Source organism: Microtus oregoni, unplaced genomic scaffold (assembly GCF_018167655.1).
Source record: "Microtus oregoni isolate MIOR12 unplaced genomic scaffold, Mior012 000065F_ref0000479, whole genome shotgun sequence".
In the NCBI taxonomy this organism is placed as follows: Eukaryota; Metazoa; Chordata; class Mammalia; order Rodentia; family Cricetidae; genus Microtus; species Microtus oregoni.
In genome coordinates this window covers 7,241,085-7,267,466 of record NW_024543875.1, presented here as the reverse complement: position 1 = coordinate 7,267,466, position 26,382 = coordinate 7,241,085, and the positions used below count along the sequence as shown (strand labels likewise).

Sequence of the window (26,382 nt, the reverse complement as noted above, 5' to 3'; positions counted from 1 at the left end):
ACAAAAAAGACATTGTAAATTTTATCAAGTAGCTTAAAATTATTTCAATAAATTTAATTTTTAATACTTTTATTAAAATTCTTAACTTCTATAAATTTGAAAGCTTTCTGATTCTTAGGACACAAGAAAAAAAAAGCACTTTACTTCCTAGATTTGCATGTTTTGCAAAATAACACATACTTAAAAGTCCAAAAGCACCTTTAAATTCTAAAATGAATTGTTATCCTAATTTTATGGCAACATAGCAATAGGAAAACAAACTTGTTTTCATTAAAAATAAACCACAATTCTCTAAAGAATCTGCCTGTGCTTTTCACAGTCTAACTCTCCTTCCTTCTGCTAAGTTGGAACAACTGCAGGTCCAGGTGTGCAGTACAAGGTAGTTGTTCATGGGAAGTTGAGGAAAGGTAAGGTTACAACACTGTCTAGTCAGGCTCTGCACACCTGGTTGAAGATGCTACACCTGCTTACTGAAAATCCAGAGCACGAAAAAGACTGTAGACAGCATGGTGTTATCATCATTTTGTAAGCAAGTATTTTAAAAGACCAAAGAAACTAAAATCATGGTAAGAAATGTACTTAAAAGGCTGGGATATTTGCTTTAACAGGAAGCATAGAAATGATTTTGAAAATCCCAAGAGATCCATCTAATGACGTGTACAATTTACTCCAGAAAAAACAAATACTTCTAAACACACACGGATATTTATAACTGACCACAACATGCAAACAATAACAAAGTAGTCCTGAAATATATTGTCATTAAGCTCAGATGAAAAAGCCTGTCATTCTATTCAATTAAGGTGGGTACAGTTTAGCCTCTGTCTGGGACCTGGGAAGCCTGGTTTAGGAGTAGCTCTTCCTTTCAGAACTGGGCACTACTGTGCAACTGGCCTAAGCTGGAGTTCCTAAGCAGGAGACACATTCTTTTTACTCTGAACAAGTATGTTTCCTCTTCAACTGGTGTCCAGTGACAGTGGGTATGTGCAAGGGGAAATCTGTGAATGGAGGGGAAACAGACAGTGGAAAGAAAGACACTGGGCTGGAGAGGGCAGTGGATGCTGGAGAAGGCAGGAGAAGGAGATAGATGGTCAAGAAGCTAGAAGAAGGTGGTGGATGGTACAGAGGGTGGGATCAATGCAATCCATGCATCTGTAGGTTGAAAGGGTACCAACTAAGAAAACCTGAAGAATATGCATAGCTGAGTAAATTCTGTCATAACTGCAGAATAAAACAGACACGTGACATCACACTTACACTCTGGTTACTCGACTACTTGATGGGTCTTTGGGGACAAGGATCTGTCCTTGAGTTCACTTACAGTATTCAATGTGAGTATACATGGTATCTATGATGATTTGAACGTAAATAATTTCTAAAATCAGGTATGTACAGGAGTCCTTCTTGCACACTGTGCTACCTGGTTCTGGTACTGGATATAAAGCCAGTTGTTCACACAGTCCATATCCCTTTGGAGCTTACTGGAGGAGAGGAGTGTCAACAAAAAAGACAGGCACCAGTACAGACCCACACAGAACTGCATGCAGTCACTGATAGGTCAGCAAGCACTGCAGCTGCAAGGTGGGACCTTTTGACCTTTCTCAGGCTGGAGGGGTGCACTTAGGTGACGCCTGGATGACAAAGGACTAACTGTGGGTAACTGAGTAGCCAGCACTGCTATGTGTGAGGAGATTAATATGCAAATAGTCTTCTTCAAGAGGTGAGAGAAGGCAAGTTTGGCCTAAGTATCAGGCAAGGCTTGGAGACAGAATTTGTTCAACAACAATAATCTAGTACTTGTTTATCCTTCCCAATGTCAAAAGTTTCTGAGCTGCTGACTTTGAGACTGTGTCAGAAAGTGAGGACTGTCCACATGAGCACTGATTCAGTATTCTAATGGCAGTGGCATACAAGAGCCTCATTGTCTGTAACACTGTCACCTTAACTGATATTACAAATAATGGTTAGTCCAGATTCAGACTTCATTCATGATTCACAAGGTTTATTCATATGAAAATTCTCAGTCTTTTATATAAGTAAACATAAACACAAACACACTAAGGGTATCTTTGAAAAAGATTCCTTTTTTGTGGCTGTTCACACTATAATGAGTCTTTAAATAGGTATTTAATATTAACTGTTTACGTATCAATCTCATTATACTGCTTATTTTGAAAAACAGTTCCTTTCAAAGAGTGCCTTAGTCAGCACATTACCTGACTTGAACCATCTATCAGAGCCTCCTTTAAATAGCAGGGACCTTGTTTTTTGAGAGAGGACCTTGCAATGCAGCCAGGCCTTAGCATCCTAACTACAGCTAAGGATTACAGGCCCATACCACTAGGCCTGGCTTTTTAAACTTTTAAATGCCAGCAATGCATGTAGACCCTACAGAACTGGACATAAAATAGCAACAAGCAATTTGTAAAGATTTTCTCCTTAGATTTATGTTTGAACAAGAGGTGTCTTCCAACTATTAAGACCACATTATTAAACTCTCTCTAAAGTATGCTAGCAAAGCTAGTCATGTCTCAAACTGCACTTCTATAGATGACTGGCTATATTCACTTGGGTTCCTGGCCCCTTCCTCCTCTATAGCTTTGATTGGATAACTTCATTCACAATAGAAAAAAACAATTTCAGCAAAATAATACATTATCAAAGAGACATTTTCTAATTTTAAACCTACCTTATGGGAATGATGTAGGAAAAGAGTAGGAGGAACCGAAAAAGATTACGGTACCATGGACCTGCAAATCCCTGTAAGGTTACCATCACCACAGAAAGAACTACTAAGGCCAGAAATAGTGCCTTTGTCAGCTGATTGAGTTCAAGGTCCAGCAAACCAACCTGAAGAAGAAGAAGAAGAAAAGCATAGCATTAATACATGGTTCAAGATGCCCCCATTCCTAGTATCCTTATAAGAATACATGAAAATGATAACTTGAGAAAATGATAGATTTTAATAGTCTTTATAATAATGCAATACAAAAACATTTAATTTTCTCTTGACAAGCCTCTTAGAGATTTAGGTAGAATTTTAGAAAATTTTAAAATTTTGAAAATGTACTGTAACCTGTAGAACATTCTCAGGGAGAATCTGCTGGTAAAACAGTATAACAGAGGAGACAACTCAGCTAGCACAGTTAGAGCCGCTGTGTGGGTCATTACAGCAAGATCAAGAATTATAAGAGCAAGGCATGAGCAGCCTTCTCCATTCCAGTCCTGCATCAAACTCCTCTGTGAGCAAAACAGTCCATCTTCTGTGGCACGTCAGACCAGACAAGCATCCCTGCTGTCATTAAAGTATCACTGAACACCTTCCACTCAGTTGCAGAGTCCCCAGGTACTGGACAGTGTGTGTGTGTGTGTCTGCCTTTCTGCTAGTCTCTGAAAGAACTTACAAAAATAGGCCAAGCCTGGAGGCCACTTTAGGATTAGAATCTGCTTGATTTATCCAAGTCCCCCATGTCTGATTCCTCCAGGGTAATATACTACACAGAAATTCACTCTGGATTGATTACTAGCTGAGCACATAAATGTATGGAAAATTTTATCAAAGAAAGCAGTTTATTTCTCCGTGATTGTGGAAACAACTGACACCCAATCAGCCCTTGTCCTAAAGCAAAGAGAACACAAACCTGGCTCTTCTGAAATGTGTAACTCCAATCTTGAGCTCTGGCAATTTTTTGGCTTCTCCCTACGTCACCCATAAGACAAAGTGCAGTAGAGTATGCAGCAGGGAGGCGTGCTCTTGAAAGGGCCTCCAGCTTTATCACTGTAGGATAAGGAGCTATCAGTAGCCCACAGAAGGCAGGTGTGCTGTGTTCACGGCTTTATATTTACCTTTCTATCCAGGCTCTTCAGAAAGCCTGTGGGACTCTGGGGACTAGCCTCGGGAGAACATTTTTTATTTACTATTTTTACAGGACCTTGCTCTGTAGCTCTGGCAGACCTGAATTCCCTACACAGACTAAGCTAACTTTCAACACTAATCTTCTTTCCTTTACCTCCCAAATATTGAAAACAGGCATAAGCCACTGCATCTGGCCCAGCACCAAACACTTCTATGACATGGAACCATCCATAGACTAAGGTAGCTGGAGGTTACTGGGCACACACGTAATACCGAGCAAGGTCACAGCCTCTGCCCAGTGAGGCCTGGTAACGGGTGCAGAACTGAACTGGCTGCACCTGACTCAGGTGGCAAGAAGAACAGTGCTACCAGGTGAGAGGAAGAGAGAGAGAGAGAGAGAGAGAGAGAGAGAGAGAGAGAGAGAGAGAATTGGAGAGGGAAAGAAAAAATGATTGCCAAAATCTTAATTAGAAAAAAAAGCAAAATAAAACTCTAGCTCTCTAATGTAAAAGTTTGAGAATTAGCTCAGCTAATGTAATTTATTCTATAGTGCCTTAAAATTATCTTTTCCCATAGTTCATAATTTAGTTTAAATCTAGTTTTGATTAATAGTTGCCACAAACTCTTAGGAGACCATAAGAAGCAATTGCTAGAAAGAAAAGAAAATCAAGTTTCCCAAAAGTTCATTAAGTACAATTGTAAAGAAAACTAATTAAGCAAGTAATTACATGCCTCCTACACCTTGTGCTAGACTCTAAGGTTATGAAAATGAGTTAATTATGAGAATTCCTTTTTACCTGTAAGAAAGAGTCTACTAAGAAAAACAAAATGAATGCTGGTACTATATGTCTTATGAAAGAGAAATATCCAAACACATTGTTATTCTCTGTCCAGGTTTCTGTTTGAACTACGTTGGTAAACACTACAGAAACAAAATGGCCATTGCACAGAACCCAGGAGAACTGGTATCTGCAGTACACCAGTGCCCCAGGACTGCAGGCAGCTCCTCCGTGCCCTGGTGGGTGTGCTTAGTGCATCTGAGGCATGCACTCACTTGAGCTCCCTGCCCCATCATGATCAAAAAAGCCTCCTAATCAAGGAAATTTCAAACAAAAACTACATGCCAGATTCACATAGGTGTCACCTCACTTCTTTAGTGACAAACAGGACATGGCTTGGCATAGAGACTCCTCTGCACACTGCCAACTCACTTCAACAGAAACTCTGGGGACTGAAGACTCCCAGCTTTCCATGTGCCCAGTTCTCAGCAGCAGCAGATTGCCTTAGGGCCCAAGGAGTCATGAGGGAGCCCTCCCATCTTCAGGTCTTGCACCACAACAGTGAGGACTGCTTCCCTACAGAGTGAGCACTCTGAAAGGAATGGTATTCAGGAGTCCTGACAAGTCCCCAGCACTGCTTCCCCCTCTTGAGAACCAAGCAGCTCAGACCTCAGTGGCTGATTTATCAGCTCCATTTAAAAAGCAGCACAAGGAGGACAAATACCAGGCGATTTCCGCTACTTCACTACTACGTAGTTTATGCTTGAATTATTGAGAAAAATAGGGTTTTGGATTAAAATGAAGAAAAATTAAGCCAGGGAAGTAGAGCATGTTTCAAAGCCCAGATCTTTCTGCTGTGACAAAGGCGCTCTAAGTTTCAGGCCTCACTGAGGATCAGATGAAGTCATTATTCATTCAGTCAGGGAAAAAAGACTCAATTACCTCAACCTAAAGATGCTATCAATGAATGCAAAGTGCATATTTTACTCTATTCATCCAAATCCCATTAAAAAGTGAAAGGAATGATTTAATCTGGCCTTCCAGAGTTGGCCTTTTTTTTTGTAATAAAATAAAGAATTACTGTCTTGCGAAATGCATAACCACTACCTCTCACACTCTCCCCTGCATCATAGCAGTCAAAGACCAAAAGCTTGCACAACCTCTGAGAAATGAATACAAAGTTTCCTTTGAAAAAGTGCCACACAGAGGATGGAAAGCCTAAAAGCAGCCCATGCACAGGATATGCAGATAATTCAAGGCATTAATACCTTTCTAATTGACCAAGACAGATGTAGATGACTGCCAACCAGTGGATATCAATTTTGAAGCCAACCAAATGCTCCCTTCTAGGGAGAAGAAGGTAATGAAGACGGGCACAGAATGGTCAGAGGCCATCCTCCCCCAGATAACAGGACAGTATTCCTCACGTTCTTTCAGGGTGCCTTGCCTGCCCTTCCTGGACTGGACTGGCAGTCTTGACGTTAGTTAATTCTAAGAAAGGGCAGAATTAAGAAAAGACATTTTCAATACTAGCTTGTTTTAAAAAGCAAAAACATTTTCAATTATTAATCTTTTTATATTCCATTTCTATGCAACATTTTAAAAGTTTCTCCATCTAGAGGCTAAGATGGACCCAAAAAGTACTTAAAAGAAAAGCAAGTACAAAATTACAGATTCTAAAAGTGTCATCTTCAGCTCTGATGTGTATTTCCCCATTATTAAAGAATTTCTTAAACACCTGAACAAGTCAGTCCTTCTGCGATGACTGTAAACCCTTTTATATTCTTAAGATACACTATTAATCACTTTAAGTAATTATGACTGTATGAGAAAAGGTAAATTAAATACTCTAGGAAGTAATTTTCAACATTACTGTAAGTTCTTATATTAGTAAAGCAAATTTTCTTCTACTTGTCATAATATTTGTTTTATTTGTGATAACAAAATTAAATACGCTACTGGAAAATTTAATCTCCAAGGGGAAATTTGTGCATAATGCCTAAGACAAGCACAGCGGCTCTGCAAAGCGGCTCTTCTAGGGTAATGAGCACAATAATTGCCTGGATAATCTAAAATGCTACTAATGGCAACGATCACAAATCCATTTAGCTCCTCTTTAATTTATGTACCAAGTTTTAAATAGCTAATGGTTCTCAGTAAAATAATGGTTTATACCAACAATAAAGGGTAAATACGGTGTTCTCCTGCTTAATCAAGAAAAGATCAGTGAGGTTTTTTTTTTTTAAATGAACACATGGACGAATGAGAATCGGACCTTATCTCTGTAGAACAGTACCACCTCATCCATCTCAAAGTTAACAGTACCCGTATAGACTAAGTTCCTAAGAAATCAATATGCACACCAAACTGGATCAAAAGCAGTGTGTTATAAAACCTTAGGTTCTACCCATTTTTTTAAGCATTACATGAAACAGGTCTGAAGTGTTAGCAACTGCTGGTAACATCATCCCTAGGTTAGAAGAATCAAAATACTACAGCACTCTTACCAATCCACTAAGATTTGCATGTACTCACTCTTTACATGCAAGTATTTCAAAAATCACAAAATTTAACCAATTCCTCCATCAATCCAGTTTACACTCTGAAGAAAACTATATGCTTTAATCTGCCCTGTCTTCCCAATGAATTAAGTGCAGTCTGAAAAGAGATGAGCCCTGATCAGATGTCTCATTCATCTCAGACTCTATGAACATGAGTTTATCTTTAAACAGATGCTTAAGGAGGAATCTATAATTGTTAATATCTTTTTACCAGTTTCTTTCGACTAATATTGCCTCTTCATTCAGATTTAGTAGAACACTGTTATAAAACTGTCATGAACCTAACTGGATTCCAATAAAAGAAATATTCCATTTCAATATCTTTGAAAAGAAATCAGCTTATACTATCATGTTTAGTCCAATATTAAAAAGGTAGAAAAGAGCAATTTTTAAGACCTGCATTTGTATTTAAATAAATGTTGTACAGAACATTTAATCCCCAAATCTTACATCAGTAACTTCCTATCATGGAGCTCAAACTACTAGCAAAAGGTTTTTGTTTTGTTTTCTTTTTTGAAGCTATCACTTTAAGAAACTGATATCATGAGGTAGCCTTTTGCCACCTCTAGTTTGTTTACTTATCATTTTGGGATATGAACTACTCAGTCTTAACTGTCTGCAGTCATGCAGCTGGCCACGCTGACCATGTAGCTGACTATTACTGTTGCCGCCCCAGTGATCTGCGAAATAAGAAGGGCTTCTTTGGGCCATTACTGTCTACTGGCTCAATAATCTGTGCTTTACAAGTTCTCTAAATAAGTATCAGTGTGGGAATGCTTAATATTATAGTATATTTACCTTAACTTAAAATATCAAACTCTGTATTTATGTAAGACATTCAGGTCTACTTGGAAACAATAATTCATAACCCATGTTCTTATCTACAAATAAAATCTGACTATTCTTCACTCAAAATTTAGGGTTTTATCTTGTCTTTGTTATACAAAATGTTTTTACCTTGGTTATTTACATTTAAAAAAGACAATGGGGGATGTCTTGGGAAGACTGCTAGGTTGGTAAAGTGCATAATGTAAGCGTAAATGTAAGGCCCTGAATGCAATCGCCAGCACCCATGTAAAAGCTGGGTGTGTCAGCACACTTGTATAAATCTCTCTGCTGGGAAGGGAGAGGCAGGAGAACTCTGGACTTGCTGGCCAGCAGAGAAGTAGAATGGGTGTGTTCTGGGCTCTGTGAGAAAACTTGCTTCAAAATACAAAGGTGGAGAAGTGATGGGGAACAACACTGATGTCAACTTTGGCCTCCACTGGTCTAAACACACACACAAGGAAAGGGGATCATCGTATTTTTTTGATCTAAACAAAAACATGCCAGTATAAGCATCAGGTATCAAACAAAGGAGTGAAACGTCTTTCAACACTCAAGGAGAAACATAATCAGGAGACAAAAGGCTTTCAAGTGGCTAGAAAGCTGAATGGCACAAGATAAGCCCCATTTGGCCCCTGGTGGGAAGAATGATGCACACTGTGACGTGGCTTCAGCACAGTGAATGACTGTCTGCTGGTTCCTGCAGCTACACTCACTACTGGCTTGAAGAGCACTGTGGTACTCGTTCATCTTCTCAAAATGCTGTTCTTTACACACTGGCTCTGGCTTCTCTTCCAGTAATACCAGAGAGCAGTACAGCTGCCAAGTGCATGTGCCCATAAACGCGTCAAGCCTCGGGTCTGCTTTGGAAAAGCTTGTGCCGATTCTGTATGTTCACGAGGGATGGAGAGGCTAATCCTGCTGTCTGCAGATTAGCAGTCTTTATTTACATTAAAATATGAATTAAAATATAATAAAAACGCTAAAAGACAGGAAATATAAGACAATACAATGGTGTTAACATACGTTAACTTTTTAATAATTATAGATTTCACAAATTTTCAATTGTGACAAGTCAAAATCATGTTTAAAACAAAAATGAATAAGGGAAATGTGTAAAAGATCTATCTGGAAAGTTTCAATTTTACTTTATATACACAAAGGATATTAAAATCTAGCACTGGTTAATAAGATATGCCCTTCCTTCTGGTCATATTACACACAGCTGCAGTATTTTTTAACATCAGTATGAAAGGAGACTAAGTCCTAAGGCTAGTTCTCTCTCACTCAAGTCTGAATATTCTCAGCACCATGTTCATGCTGGCATGTCATTCCATCATGCCCATGTTTGAAGAGTAGTGAGGAGCAAAAGTGAGTGCGTGGCATGGCAAGGCTTTGCCAGCAGAGGGTGCTCCAGGTTGGCACAGAGTCTTCTGGAGTTGTCTGTTCTAGCATGGTGTCACCTACAAACCAGCAGCTCAGTAAAGCAGCCACATAGATTTACTTATTTTTGACAGCAGAGTTGACCTAAATATCTTCTTATCATGCAGAATTCAGGACAGAATTGATAGGCTTTAACACTCTGGATTATACGGGCAGGAGAGGTTCCTGAATGCTAATCTACAACTATAAGGAATAAACCCTATTAAAGCTCTGGACCCGCCCTGCCAATGACACACACAAGTGGAAGCCAAGTGCAGCTGGAGTCTGCAGAATGGCTGAACACCCTGAATATAGATATCTGATTTTTTTTGTGGTAACAACATAGAAAGCTTTCAGTTTTAAATGATTTTTACCATATCATCCACCAACTTCAAATACTCACTTCAAACGTCTTATGCTATCCACCGATACCACACACCTCACTCTGTATTTAGTGTCATTTAGTAGTTAGTAGGTCAAGTATTTACTTAGCAATCTAGTTTAACTAAATGAAACTTTTAAACTACACCCAATTCTTACATCTTACACAGAGAATGTTCTTGTTACGGAGCTTAAAACTAGAAGCAGGTTTTCCCCACCCCATTAATTGACATTTACTGTTATTAATGACACACAAAGACTCAATAATCTTGAGTTTTCTAGAGTCTTTGTGAATTATTCAAAGATTCTTTTGTTTCAATTTCACCCTAGTAAAAATTGTTCCGCTAGAGAGAGAAATGTTTTGGCAGTCATTTAAGGATATGTGCACAGTGGCAAAACAATCAAAAACGTCACTTTGCAATGCTAGTATTTACTTCATTGGCCAGGCCAGTGAGGCAGTGCTACATATTTTCTCCAGAGAGTCCAGGGATCAAAGGACAAAGTGTACTCCTCTTTTTAAAGGCAGAATGGAACGAATAATTTTGATGAACAACATAATGTATTAATGCTACTTCCTTTTTAACTTAAAAATGTGTTATATACATCATACAAATGAGTGTGTGTGTGTGCGCGCGCGCACGCACGTGCACTGTAGCCCTCCTTTATCCTGATTGAGATAGCTCTATTCTGCTACACTCTCTCTATAGACGCTCAGTTCGTTTAATCAGGGTTTCATGGCCACATCAGGTCAGCCCTGGAAATCAGTGTCTTCTTTAGCTTGCTTTGCTTTAGTCCATAATAGCTGCTCTTGGAAAATCCTCTTCACTGTTAAGCAACCCCACCTTGGTTTTTGGGTGTATGCATCTGATAATATATGGTAGTTTTTCTATCTTAAGTTTTATATATTTTGGGCTATGAATAACTAAGTCTTAACTGTACCCATGCAGCAGGCCACATGCAATTCATTTTGGCAATTTTGTAAATGTTTTAATAGATATTACTTACATTTTGCATTTGTTTAAGAAGCAGAACACTGGCCTAATCTTTACTATGGGGAAACAGCGCTGACATTGGGCAGCAACGGTCTCACTGGAGTGAGAACACACGGGGCACTGTCAGGTCCTAGGTTCACCAGTCAAATGCTCTCGGTGGAGTGAGAACACACGGGGCACTGTCAGGTCCTAGGCTCACCAGTCAAATGCTCTCACTGGAGTGAGAACACACGGGGCACTGTCAGGTCCTAGGCTCACCAGTCAAATGCTCTCGGTGGAGTGAGAACACACGGGCCACTGTCAGGTCCTAGGTTCACCAGTCAAATGCTCTCACTGGAGTGAGAACACATGGGACACTGGCAGGTCCTAGGCTCACCAGTCAAAGCACTGCCTTCTCTAAGACACAGGCTCTCTCCTATTTTCCCTGTTTCATTATTTTAACAGGTCCATCTGAATAAAAGGTACTATTTGGCACATTTTTATTCTGGAAGGCAGATGTGCAAGTGTGTGTCTATTTCTTACACAGTGAGTACCTTATGTAGCAGGAATCCTCCCTTGAAGGGAGAGTCTGTTAGAACATTCTTCAAATTTACTCCTAAATATTCATTTGAAGATGATGGCTATAAAATATATTACTCAATAGAAAAAGTCTTGTACTTTTAAATAGGTTGATAGCAAAATTAAAATTCTGAACTCTATCAAGACTTGTTAAGGAAATCACTAAATATATATGTTGCAGGGTATGCATTTTGGGGTTTCCATAGAATGTCTGTTTTCTCTGGTGGGACTTTGCTAAGTCAGCTGAGGTTGCTAATTCAAAGTCATAGCATTTTAGGAATAGCGAGAGGACTATGGAGCTCCTGGGGGTCTGGCTGCACACTGGCAGGGTGCAGAGTGACACTGGAGCTTCTGAGTGGCTGGCTACACAATGGCAGCCATAGAGTCTAGCTCTTCTCTTCAGGCTTCACAGTCTAAGAATCTGCACAGCGCTGTGGTAGAACCAATATGTGCCCTGAAATTCAAAAGGAAAGAAAAGGCACAGATTGCCAAAACCAGTTCAAATGGCTGTCACTGTGCCAAAGATGGGGTCTAAATCTTCCCTGCTATTTCTCGGGTGACTGAATATATGCAATGTATGGACCACTGAAGAATTCCCCTCCTGGTTCTCCAGGACATCTATCACTACAAAAAACCAACAAGAATGCTTTTGAATGAAGAGCCACTCACTGACTCAGAAGGTGTATGCCTGAAATATCACTGGACTAGAACCTAGGAACACTCTTTCAGTTAATTCATTAAGTTTACTAGCAATTAGAGACGTATCACCTATTTATAATAACACTAAAAATACATGTGGAGATATAAAATGCTGGCCAGTGTTTGAAGCACCTCAGAATTACTATCATCGGGAACAACTCTGTTCTGCCATTTTCTGTCCCACCCACACATCAGCTTAAGTAGCTATTAACTACAAGTTAATAAGAGATAAACATTTTAATTTTTAAGGCAGCACAGCAGAATGGCAATAACAGAATAGCAAAGAAAGAGAAGAAGACTGGAGGGAAGTTATCATATCTAACACTAAACTCTAAATCAGTTCCTGAGCTTCCAAAATCCATAGCACCTCATGTTTTATATTGTTTTTGGTTTGAAAAGAAAACAGAATTAAGAAGATTTGCTGAAAATTTTAAATGATATGGGTAATATGGTTAAATAAACTTTTCATCTTCTTTAATCACCCTTTTATTATTAAAACTATCTAAAGCTTTATTGCTGGTATCTTGGCAAATGTAACATTATTTTAAACCATGTAAAATTTTTGTGTTACTTTATGTCTTTACAGACATTTTATGAACCATTTCATACTTAATGGCTTGTAAGCAATCTCAAGAGTTGGGGATTGTGTGAAAAGTTGTTCAGATTGACAGATAAAGTGAAAAGGTCTGTATTAATTTCCAAATAAAGAAATGCATGGCGTGGTATCTCACGATGATTATACTCTAAAGTACCAATTAGAACGCATCAGAAACTAGAGCAAGTTGACACTCTACAATAAAGCAAATAATTTCCAGTTGGAGGGGCAGAAAATGTTAATATGCAATGTTCAAGACTACAAGAATCTTTGTAAAAGGAAGTAGCTAATAAGGTTTAATGATGCATGTCAGGAAGCCACAGTATGTAGGGAAACACAGCTGGCTTCATTTTGTAAACTATTTGATATACACATCTTTCTCGTTCACGATTATCAGCTGTGCCAGTGCCACAGGGGACAGTTTAGACTTCAAATCAGGATATTCTTCTTGTTCTCTAAATTACACGTAAAATACATTAATATAATATGGTGCTATAGGCTAGTGCCCTGTCGAAAGCTTATCAGCTTAGGGAGAGGATTAAAGAAGCCTTCTGGAAAATGTGCACAAACGATCCTGCTAGCCTAAAGAGGCTACTAAGCACCAGAGCCATTTAAAACAAATCATAAACAGACAGAACCACTGGGATGCAGTGAATTAATCACCTTCATAAAATGGTAACCATTTCTTACACCTTAGGTATTAAAATATAAATTGACCTGAAATGTTACTGCTGGATTAATCCCATCTTTCTTTTTAGGGGTGCATCTGCAAGTGCACAAGGAACCTCCCTCCAAAAGGCAAGTGTCTTGTTCCCAGAGTCTCAGTTATGAGGGACTGCAATGTGCAGGTGACAGCAATTAGCAGCAGATGACAGAAGCACTTTGAATTTGTACCAGATGGCAGCAAAGGGTCACTGGGAGCCAGCAACCCTTCCACAAGGAAACCCTTGTGTTAGGCAACCATCAAACTCAAAAGCTCTTAGAAACAAATTAATTATTCAACCACCAGAAGACAACTGCTAGGTCACAGCACCAATATCAAAATGCTGTTAAAGCACTTGGAGCGCACTTATTTTAAATGTAATTACACATATTAGCTGTTAAAAACAAGCATGCCACATAATGACAAAAAGGTTGCCCTAAACTAAAAGAGCTAAAATTCTAGTAATTAGTGAATTGTCTTATGGCAATGCAGAGTCAACAGGTTCTAATTCTAGATGAATGCTGCTCATGGCTGAACCCCGGAACAGCCCAATTCTAGGGAGAGTCTCCTGAGACCTCAGCACCTTGGCTGAGAGCAAAGGTCAGAATAGCAACAAACACCAGTGCTCAGGATAAAGGAGATAGCAGAGCATACGCTGCTCTTCAAGGTTTGGAAGATTTAGGAGATGCTCAAATATTAGAGGCCATCAGCAAAGGCTTCCTGTCCAAAAGGAAACATGGTACTACTTTAAGTAATTGGAGACACAAGAGAGAAGAGGCAGCAAGTAGGAAGCCCAAGGCTTTCCGACAGAGAGCATGGTGGGTTAGGCCCCATCTATTTATGTTCCATGAAGAAAAATGAAGATAAAATTGTTCAAGTCAAACAAAAATCAAATGGATAGCCATATTCCTCTGACAACATTAACTCCATATAGATAACTAATTCATAAGCTTAATTTTTGGTTTACACTGCTTAACAAACAATAAAACTAATAATTTCTTTATCTTCTATGATCTCCAGAAATTTACAAGCTAGTAGCCCTTTCCAGTTTAGAACACTCCTTTGTACAATCTGTTAGTTAGCCTTCCTGACTTCATCCCATCTTATCCCTTGACCCATAAGTCAGGCAGAGCACAGTTCCTAGGAACTCTTTCTCCTCCTCCTTCAGTTGATTCTCCCCTGGTTGGTACCTACCTGCTGAAGCTGACCAGTTAGGCCACTATGTCCCAAATGTTTACATCATCCCCAACAGTGGCACTAATAGGGTGCCAAGGATTCAAACACATTCTCATTACAGAAGCTGGGAAGCTGACGCTCACAGGAGATATTAGGGGCATTCTAAAAGCAGGTATGAGATCACTGTGGAATCAGCTACCTTCTTCCTTATTTAAAACATGATCAGAGAGCGAGAGTGGTCAATATCTAAACACTGTCAGGTTTGTAACTATAACATCTTACTGGAAAAGCAATTTGGAAATAAAATGTGCTATCAAAGAGAAATTAAACACACACACACACACACACACACACACACACACACACATATACATGTTAGATACCTTCACAGAATCTGATGCTTTACACAGAACAGCTCTATGTTGTCCTATGACAACAAACTGTACAGTGTCAGTTATCACAATGCCCAAGCTGCAGATGATGTCACGGTGGAGATGACAGTAAAGCTTAGAGGACTAAAATATTTAGCTAGGAAAGAAGTTCAGTGATGCCATGACAGCTTCAAGATGGCAGATAAAATAAGAGCACCAGGAGAGATGCATTGGGAGAAGACAGGTTGAAAGAATTTCTGTTAATAAGATGTTAATAAACTTAACAAATTATAAATATTTTACTCCTATGGAGCTTTAAAATATAGATCCTGGGATTAGTGAGATGGCTCAGTGGTCAAGAGCACTGGCCACTCTTGCAAGGGACCTTGGTTTGATTCCCAGAACCCACATGGTGGCCTCTATGGGTACCAGGCACATAGCTGGTGCATATACACTTAGAGAAAACATTAAAAAATTCAGATCCTTTGGTGTCTTGTACATACTACTTTTGGAGGCCAACCTCAATTGTCCTTCCTCCAGAGCTGTCTTCTATTTGGCTTTCTGAGTCAGGGTCCTGGGGTTCACCTATTAGACTACGCCTGGGAACTCCCAAAGATCCTGCTATTCTCTGCCTCCTCAGGGCTGGGATCACAACACATGCAGTTTTCCACATTGTTTCTGGAGATGGAACTTTACCAAGTGAGCTTTTTTCCTAGTGTCCCTGCCACCCTCAAATATATACATGTAACCTTTGGGTTATGGAATGAGAGTTTAGCTCAGTGGATGAACACATTCATACCATGCACAGGCCCTGGGGTTTATCCCTAGCCCTGCAAGCCTGCTCTGCTGTCTAGAATCTACATGTGCTGTCCCGTTTGTTCTCCCTGCCATCAGAACCTACCTGTGCTGTTCCGTTTGTCCTCTCTGCTGTTCAGCACCTACCTGTGCTATCCCGTTTGTCCTCCCTGCTGTCCAGCACCTACCTGTGCTGTCCCGTTTGTCCTCCCTGCTGTCCAGCACCTACCTGTGCTGTCCCATTTACCTTCTAGCTTCCTTCAAGATTCTTTCTAGTTTTCTGCTATGTGGACACGGTTCCCTGGATGTAGTTTTCTGAGACTCCTGTTTGCTGTTTGTCATAATTTCAGAAAGTTTTCAGACTACTACAAGAATTTCTCTCACTGTTCTTCCTTCTCCTTCTATTTCCAGTATTCCCTTTACATTTCTTTAATTGTACCCCATTTTCTTTTTGCTTCTCAGGTGGGTGGGGATTTCCACACAAGCTAGTTTTTGTGTTGACTGCATACGACTCATGAAGAAGTCCATTAAGAGTACTCTGTTCCTGACAGTCATTTTATCTTTAGCATCTGGTTTTCAAGTTTCCACAATCTGAACAGACTACTAGACCCCTTTACTTGCTAGTCAAAGGGATTTTCAACCCTTCCTCTGCTTATCAATGAACACTGTCATACCTCATGGGGCTCTGATGCTTGTCTTCATTTTTCATAGGGTCTAAATATGCAGCCCATAGAGATCAGTTTCCAGAATGCTAGGACTAAAGGTATACACCACCATGCCTGGCTCACTTGTTTGTTTTAGTAAATAAGGTAATAAATCACCTCTAGATTGTTATCATTTGTTATCCAGGAATGTTTCTCGGAAGAGCTTGGACTATTGTTAAAGAGAGCAAGGAGACGAGTCCAGCCTTCTTTCAGCATCACTACCTGGTGATGCCAGCCCCGTGCAGGCTTTGTGCTCAGCCTGCTGGGAGGAAGAGGTAAATCCCATGATCTGCCTCCACCCAAACAAGAGGAAAATGCATCATCTGAGGCCGAGACTAAACTCAGAGTAGTCATTTTTCTTTATATTGTTTGGAATTAAAAGCGTATTAAATTGATCCATTATGAAGATTCTATTCTCTACATTGTGTAATTCAGACCATGTCTATATCTTAAGGCTATGAAACAATTTTTGTAATTGTAATAACAAAACAAATTATTGACTTTAAGTTAAGAAAATTGTTGCTTGAATGACTAAATATTCAACCAAAACAAAACAAATCTCTCTCTAAATTGTGTCATATACAACTTGCTCATTCTCACAGGTTAATGAACTCTCTGGAGCTATGCTATGTTTGTGCTTGTCTTTATTGGGGATGAGGGAAATGTGCCCACAGTGCAGTTCAGCAACTTTATGACTACGTGACACCATTAATGTGAGCCATCAACATTACTGCAATGCAAAAAATATACTTCATGTCAGCATCAATGGCAAAGTTAGCAGGAATCTGGTTATGTGGCTTAAACACTAAGTTTGAGTTCTAGGCCTAGACCCTTAAGTCTGTCCATTAATACTAAGGTTACTTAAGTCAGAACACAGTTTAAAAGAACGTGCATATTTGATGCGATCATAAGTCACTCCTCAGACTATTTACAGTGTACGCTGTCATTCTATTTACAATGTGCAAAATCCAGGAAAAGAGGCAGGAGACAAAACATTCTTTGAATTAGCCTCTCACTAAAGAAATGTTGCTTCTAGTTCTCTACCAAGAAAAATACAACAGACCTGCTAAATGAGAGGTTAGGTGACACACTTGCTAGTAGTTCCTTCCCCTAGGTGACAACTTGACAGTAGCTTGGTGGTGGTGGTGGGAGCTTTGAGTAACAAAATCTGAGCATGGTTGTCTATGGGAAGATGGATGCTATCCTATGGTGTGTCAGCCACTTGCATATATATATATATATATATATATATATATATGTATATATATATATATGTATATATATATATGTTCCTTTAAAAAACAAATACTATTATATATTCACCATCAGCCTTTTTAAACATACCTTTCATTGATTTATGCAATGAAACCATTATATAATGGTTAGTAAAGGAAAGAAAATAAGCAAGGTGAACTGGTACAAGACAGCAGAACTCAAATATACAGAGATATAGGCTAGTGATAGTAAGGGACTACATATATAAGAACATTACAGATATTAGCAGTTTCCCAGTGTAAGGGAAGAAAATTACTGTAGAGAGGAAACTAAACAAACCCTACAGACCTGCGCCAGAACTGGAAGGATGTCTGGTTCAGTATACATAAATAAGAAATACAATTTAATACATGTATGCCCACCCATCTACTAACTTAACCATCCATTAACCCATCTGCACATCCATCTACATACCTGACCCCTCCTTCTTTCTGTCTGCTCGAAGGGCCTGACACACCACAGCTCAACAGCAATGACCATGACCCACTCCCAGAACTTAATTTCTAAATGCCACTCTTTGATGAAAGGAATGTGGGGTGATCACAGAGCTAAGAAAGAAGATACAAGAGGAGCCAGACACATCTTTAGTGGAAGAACAAAGCATATTCAGGGTGGTGCTCTTACAGTGATAAGACAGAACCTGCTTCAAAGGTTCCCACAGGTCAAAGGAAAGAGAAAATAAACAGAAATCCAATAAAGTAACAGATTACATAATTCCTCAAATAAGAGCAAACCAGAGTTTGCACAGGAAAACACAGGCAGAGCCTGGTACCCAACAGCAAGTGCTCATTGTCTATGTACCCTATGCCATTCTCTCTACTAGCAGAGTGCTTCTACAAGCATGCATGACATTTCTAGTTTATAGAAGATGTGGTCACCATCTGTGCAACTACTATTAACAGGTATGCAAGAGCCATTTTTATTTACTTTAACTTTGTTCAGCTGTCCAGCATCTATCAGCTGTGTGATGAGCATGGGATATAAGAATGCACACGGCACAGTTCTGTTTCCATAACATTTAAAACCTTACGGAAGGCAGGGATAAATAACTAAATAATTGTCCCAGGCGGATTGACCTTCAACCAGCATTTACTGAGCAGCTAGCTTGTGCAGAGTGCCAGAAACACCAGGATGACTGGATAACCCAAGCCAAGAAACTGGTAGAGGGGGCAGAATAGTCGCAGGTCTACACAAGTGTGTGACTAAATGGCACTCAAGCTTAGACAAAGACCCTCCAGGAAAGGCAGTGAGAGTAAGGAGAGGACGGGTGAATGGAGGGAAGAATGGCTACAAAGCAAAGAGGTTACTGTTTGCTATCAGAGCAATGATAAGCATGTGAACAGTTTCAGGAGGGGACAAACCTTATGTGAAAATATATCAAGGAGTCAGGCGGTGGTGGCGCATGCCTTTAATCCCAGCACTTGGGAGGCAGAGGCAGGCAGATCTCTGTGAGTTCGAGACCAGCCTGGTCTACAGGAGCTAATTCCAGGACAGGCTCCAAAGCCACAGAGAAACCCTGTCTTGAAAAACCGAAAAAAAAAAAGAAAAAAAAAATCAAGGGTTCTCTGCACGATGAGCTGCAGGCTCCTGGACCCAGTGGAAAGGCTGTCTATTCCCTTATAGGCTGACTGGCAGGGTCAGACACCCCTGGACAGAGCCTGACTCTGTGCCATAGAAGGGGTCTTTCCCCAATCCCTAGAGTGAATGAGAGAGGCAACAGAAGGCAGGCAGAGTACATGCTAAATAGAACCCCACTCCACTTCAGTGGACTTTGGCAGGGAACCATGATAGTCCGAGAGCCCTCCTTTTTAATTGACTGCTAGCTCCAAATTATCTCCAGAGAAGTCTGCTTCTGAACCTACAGCATGTGTGTGACCCATTGATTACAGGTGATAGCTATTAGAAGACTTCCATTTACATAATAATGGGCAGTAGGGGACAGGGTAGGGTGGGCACAGAAACCGGTCCAGGTCAGCATCAGTTGCTCACAGAAATCTTCTGGCCTGAGAGAGGTGGCATCATGCATTCCTCTGGGAATGTGAGTAACCTCCACTCTTCCTCTCTAACAACAGGTTCCCTCTCCTGCCCACTGCACCACACTGCACAGTCATGTCTGAGCATTGCCCTGCCTTACTTTCAGACCATGTCATCGGAAATGTATCAGAATGATCCAGGAGAAGAAAAAGTTACTTTCACCAGAAATGTGAAAAGTAAGTATTATCACAAGCTCCTAACAGTTTTCAGGGCCTCAGGGTAAGGAATCAAGTAGTCCAATACATGAATATAATAATGAAATTGCCTACCTGCTTAAAGTAAAATTCTCTGCTACAAATTTAAAGATAATTTTTCTTAGGCATGAGGAAACAATACCAAATATATTCTTACTTAAAATAGATATACATACAGCAAGCACTTCTTATTCAGAATGTTATGTAGAAGTGAGCTTAAATGTTATATTTACTTAAATATAACATATTCCTATGCAGGGCATTTGCTTTCTAGTCAGATTCATATTTAAAGAAATCCAGAGACAACGGCATTTGTACTTCAGATGTTTCTATGTGCTTGCAGAGCAGGTCTCAGCTACCATCAGGATTGCTTTTTCCCTGTTTTCATGAAGTTGTAAGTGTATGCTCACAATGCAAGCAATGCTGTGTGGCTGTGACGCCGCAGTGCGCAGGGCATATACTGGTAACCTGGGTGCCAGTACAGTGCAAGCACGGGCGTTTCTCGCCTACCAGAGGGCCTCATGGTTGGCTTGATGATGGTTCACATTTTCCTGGTGAGGCTTGGAAACACTGTGGTTTATTAATATCAGTAAACAGTTGTGAAGAAGGCATCCAGGTCTCTATCCATGAGACCGGCCGCAACACTAGGTTCTCCCCATACGGCTCTTGCTGAAGTAGAGCAGCACACATTAAATTGGAGAATTTACTACTCAGGAAAGTAGCTGTTAGAAAAACAAAGGGGTTCTACGATGGCATACAACTGCAGGAAGACAAAAGCAAGCAATTCTAATGTAATGTTTTACTATAGATCAAGAGGACTCTTAAAATATTAATAAATGGTCCTTTTTAAAATAAAAAATCCATTTTCCAAAACTGTCTTGGTATTTCAACTGGGAACATAACCGCAGCTGACTCTATTTTGTTCTATTGTCTGAAAATGCCTTCGCAACAATCCAGATAACGAGAGGCAGCTCCAATTCCCGTAATGGCACATGTCACCTGTCTCTCTGTCAATGGGACATCTGAAAGCATCTTTTTATTAGAAACACAAATCAATATGCCCGAGGGATTACAATAACTGCTTGAAGCAATTTGTATTATCATTTCATCCTTGATGCTCTTGCTCTCAGCAACTTATTATTATGAACGGCATGAAAATGGCAACCTGTCACGATTGATTTTCCTTAACCTTCTCTAAGAATTTTTCCCTCTTAAATGTAATCAAGTATCATTTTATTAAATACATCTAAGGCTAGGTTTATAAAGTAGTCCATTACTCAAGTTGTAGTCCTTGTAATTTAAACTTTCACCAAATTTCATTGTGAAGTTGCTTAGTAATAAAAACTTTTTATTTGTTCCAAGTTTTATAACTCCCAAATATAAGTAGAGTCACTCTCCGGACTAAGCCCTATGATTAGGGCAAGTTTTCCTCCACCTAGAAAAAGTAGAGAGCTCTATCTCTGTCTGGATGATAATGCTGTGCTCTTGAACTCCAGGGACCCCTGAAATAAGCATAGAGCTCTGTTTCCCAGTTCTGAGAGTAAGAAGGAATCTAAAAAACACATCAGAGTTCTAGTAGTCAGAGTTGCTCTACTTACAGATGTCCTGACTGACACAGGACCTTTCTGGAACAGACACCAGAGCAGAGGTAACCTCTAGTGTGCACCAGCACCACAGGAAGCAGAAGCCCTTTGTTTCTGATTTAGGAAGTCTCACTCAAGAGTTTTTATTTCCAGGTTCTACATGGGGATAGGGTTGGTGCAAGCAGCCAGCCATGTTGCTGGCACTACCAACTGCGGGGCTGCACTTGACAGCCCAGTAAAGCAGAAGCAATGACAGACATCCCATGCTACAGAAGATGGATGTCAGGTCAGAAGCTAGGCATATTATATCTATACTTTAACATCAAGAAAATGCATAAAGGCTTAAATGCCAGCTATCTATAATCCTAGAGAAAAAAAAGGAACTGGGGTGTCTCAGGTCCCGCCTGTACTTCACAGTAATGAGGTTACTTTCCCTATTGGCATATGTCACACCAGGCTGCAGGGCTGGCTTTTTATTTTTAAACTACTAGAAAGAAAATAAACAAAAAACAAGGTGACGAAACAAAGAGAAAAGGGAAATTGGCCAAAGATATTGGAGTTATTAACTGAGGCAAATAGTAAGTTTAAAAATAGATTTGTGAAATTATCAAGGAAACTGGGTGAAAATTCAATGTCCACCTGCTAGGTTGTGCAGATACACCAGCCTAACTGGGAAAGTTGACACTCTGACTTGAATCCAAGGAGAAAGAGGGCTGGTGGGAGATGGTACCCTTCTTGGCACAGAAGAGATCTACTAGAATAGCATCACCAAGAACAGAGAGCCTGGCAGGCTAATATGACTTTGGGGATTGATAGTGGGAGGTCTGAGTACAAGATAGTTCTTAGGAAGGTCACAAGTGATGACCTTTGTGGGTACGGTGGGTGTGCACTGGAGGGTATGCATTATGTCTCAGCTAGAGCCATAGGCATGCATTAAATTTCTGCTAGACCCACAGAGCACATTACAAACTGTCGTTTGTGACAATGATTATGAGTTCACTGCCAAATTCACAGAATCTAGAAGAGATGGGCCTTTGAGCATGCCTGGAGGATTATCCTGCTTGACTTGAGTACAGAACACTTGCACATTATGGTGTTACCACTTAATGGTGGGGACCCTGAACTGTGTGAGCAAAGAAAGGCATCTAAGAAGCAGCTCTTTCTGCATTTTGACTGTGGAAGTAACATAATCACCCTCAAGCTCCCAACACCAGCACTTCTCAACACCAGCACTTCTTGGTCATGATGAACTATACACTCCTAACTGGGAGCCAAAACAAATCCTTTCTACCTGAAGTTGATTTTGTCACGGTGTTTTATCACAGCCGCTGAAAATCAACTAAGCTAGATGATAATGTTACTCACAAAGTCTAAGTCACGGACAGAAACCTGCTAGGGAGCCACACTCATGGCAAAAGACAAAGTCAAATAATGGTGCAGGTATCAGTGAAGTGCCAAGGATGAACAGGGGTGAAAGCACAGAGAGGTAACAAATGTGGGAGACCTCATCTGTGAGTCAACAAGCAGCAGAACTGTTAAGCTGACTCTAAGTCATAAAAGGGAGCCAGGTTTGAAGGCTTCCTTGGATAACAAAACTGAAGATATGAAAATTCTTGGAATGGTAGTCCTATGTCCTTGTTTGTCAGCAACAATTGCTTGAAAACACATTTATTTTATGAGATGAAGAGGCAAGATGGCTTCTCAAAACATTCACAGGTTAGTATCCAGGACACCATGATACCTCCACTCCACAATTCCATTCCCTGGCTGTATTCTGCCTCGTTATCAAGTGCAGTCTTACTTTCTGCTGTGGGTTGTCCATCTGTATATGTGTTGCTTTTATTGGTTAATGAATAAAGTTGCTTTGGCCTACGACAGGGCAGAATACAGTCAGGCTGGAAGGGACATAGAGAGAGAATAGGCAGAGTCAGAGAAATGCCATGAAGTTGCCGAAAAAGAGAGATGCCAGAACCTTACCAGTGAGCCACAGCCTCGTGATGATACACAAATTAATAGATACACCTTAATTTAAGATATGAGTTAGTTAATAAGAAGCCCGAGCTAATAGGCTGAACAGTGTTGTAATTAATATAGTTTCTGTGTGATTATTTGGTCTGGGTGGCCACAAAACGGAAGAGCAGTGTCGGCTAACAACTTCCTTTGGCAGCTATGCCTGTGGATGACCATTTGCAGTGCTCTTTCCTCTTTTAGAGGACGTATAATCTCCAGTACACGAGGATTCTGGGTCACTATCGGCATAGTTAGCTGTGCCTATCACCTGCTGGTCTTCCTCTAGGACAGCAGTCCTCTTCTGATAGCTTCTCCTATCAATCTGGAGACCTGGATAAACCGGTATCCATCTGTTGGTCCTGAGCTGAGGTTCTTATATATGAGACTATAAAAGGCCTTTGTTTATCTCTACTATAGTACTGTCATGTAATTCTAAGAGCTATATTGTTCAAACTGCTCACTAGAGTCAAAGCTAAGTGGCTAGGCTTCAATCCCTGCTCCTATGGGGAAGTGTGCTGAGCCCTGTCCAAGTATCCTGTCAACTCGGCTACTGCACCAGCTATTAGGACTCTGATGGAGGAAGGTCATTGGTTAAATAAAAAGAAACTGCTTGGCCCTCATTGGTTAGAAGACAGGTGGGAGGAGTAAACAGAACAGAAGGCTGGGAGGAAGAGGAAGTGAGCTCAGACTCCACAGCTCTCCTCTCGGGAGCAGACGCCTGAGAGAGACACCATGCCCCGCTCCCGGGCAGACACACGCCATGAGGCTCTGACCCAGGATGGACTAGGCTAGAATCTTCCCGGTAAGACCGGTTCTCACAGATTATTAGAGATGGGTTGATCGGGATATCAGAATTAGCCAGTAAGGGCTAGAGCTAAAGGGCCAAGCAGTGTTTAAATGAATACAGTTTGTGTGTTGTTATTTCGGGGCATAAGCTAGCCAGGCGGCTGGGGTGCCAGGGATGCAGCCCCACCGCCCTTAATTACTACAGGACTCACTACCATCAGGTCAAGATTGGTTTTCCTTAGCACCTTAACCTCAGGAGTCCCCGAAAAGTCCCACAAGTTAGCACAGTTTTCTCATATGCACACCATAATGAAAGCAGGATGTCACCCAAGCAGGAAGAGAGTGGTCAGGAAACACTATGTGATTTTCTTCTATGTGCTGAACCTCAAATGAACCCTCCATATCCAGGGAACCTTGGATGACTGCACGAGGCTTGATCTTTCAGGAGATGAGTATTCTCCTTCTTGATCAATGCCCTTTATACCCTTCTGTGAGAGCAGTGCCAGGACCTGTGATGCTAAGTCTTCTTACCAGAAAAAAAAAATCAAATCAATAAAATCATCCTCTTATACTGTAACCTTTTCCTCCCTTAATTTCTTCTCCCTTCCTTACTCCCTCTATTCCTTCCTCTCTCCTTCTCTCCCTTTCTTCTTCCTCCTTCCTCTTCCTCAAAGTCTTTTATTAACATGAGTTCTCCCTGGTTTGGCATCTTGATCATAAAACATGTTAGCCTCCCTTCTCTTAACCCTGAGCCCAGTCCGCAGCATGACAACCAGATCCCGCAGTCCCCCTTAAACTTCCCTAAACCTGAGAACCCTACCTGAATCTGGAAAATCTACTGCAACTACTGGATGTACTAAAGTGGACCAATATTTTTCAGACTTTTAAGTCTACTAACCACTTCCCCCCTCCTTTTTCTTTTTTATCTCAGTGAATCCTGCAATCTTCACCAATGCTTATTGCTAAGTCCCACTGAATAAAATGTTCTCTTCACTCAATTTTCTTTTTCCTTCATTATTTCCTTCTTCTGTTAAACTTTTGAAACAAACATTCTTTGGGACTCCAGTTTTTTTTTTTTCACCAGTCGCAGGACTCCAAGAAAATATCCACAAACAACTCTAAGTGTACTAAGACTACTCAATAGATATCCTCTCCCACTGGATCATAGGACAGGACTGTACTTTCCTGATACCTTGAACTCACATAAGATCACTGAATTGCTTTGGCCAAAGAAATTAGTCCTATGTCATTCATTGGTAAAAGTCATTAAGAGACGGTAAATGAGATGCCAGTCTTTATCCTTGAGGCACCATGATGAGCGAGCTAGATGGAGTTAGACACAAAATATGTGTGGGCCTACTACAGAGGTCACCATGGTTTGTAGAGTAAATCATCTGGCATGGGTTAGCTCATCTTGACTGGTAAGCACTTACTCACTTATTCAGAATTATGCATATTTCAAGTAACAACTATTCTGTTAGCAATGAGCTCCACAGCTGAATCTTGGCTAATCACTCTTTTAATCAAGGTCCTATGCTTAGAATCACTGTCAGAAATGAGAGTTCAAGATACATTTGTTTGCTGGATGAAACCCAGCAAAATAGGAAAATAACCTGATTTTCCTCTGCAATGTTTAGTTTAGCTTGCACTAATCTATGAAATATAAAAGCTACAAAACACTGGAATACAGTGATGTGGGATGTCCCTCTGTATGCTATAAATATGTTTTATTACCATTGGTTAATAAATATGCTGCTTTCACTTATGGTGGGGCAGAAAAAAACTAAACTGAATGCAGGAAGACGGCAGCCCAAGAAGAAAGATGTGTGCTAACAAACCACAAGTCTTGTGGTAAAATAAAAAATAATAGAAATAAGTTAATTTAAGATGTAAGAGTTAATAAGAAGCCTAAGCTAATAGGCCGAAGAGTATATAATAAATATTAAGCCTCAAAGTGGTTATTTTATAAGTAGCTTCAGGAACAGGTGGGTGGAGAAAACCCAGTCCAGGGGGACCAGTGGGATGGGGAACATTTGTAGCAACAATAAAGCTTTCAGAAAATCTCATGCACACAGCAAACATT

General features: G+C 40.3%; 1 protein-coding gene across 9 annotated transcripts in view; it reads right to left on the bottom strand.

The window, feature by feature from the left end:
- The window catches only part of Atp9b (ATPase phospholipid transporting 9B (putative)), a 209,622-nt gene that overhangs the window by 81,401 nt on the left and 101,839 nt on the right, over positions 1–26,382 (bottom strand). For all 9 annotated transcript variants that reach the window (XM_041640820.1, XM_041640824.1, XM_041640819.1 and 6 more), the window contains one exon: positions 2,690–2,850. In XM_041640820.1, the coding sequence (XP_041496754.1) occupies positions 2,690–2,850 (161 nt within the window). The remainder of the gene's footprint in view (positions 1–2,689; positions 2,851–26,382) is intronic.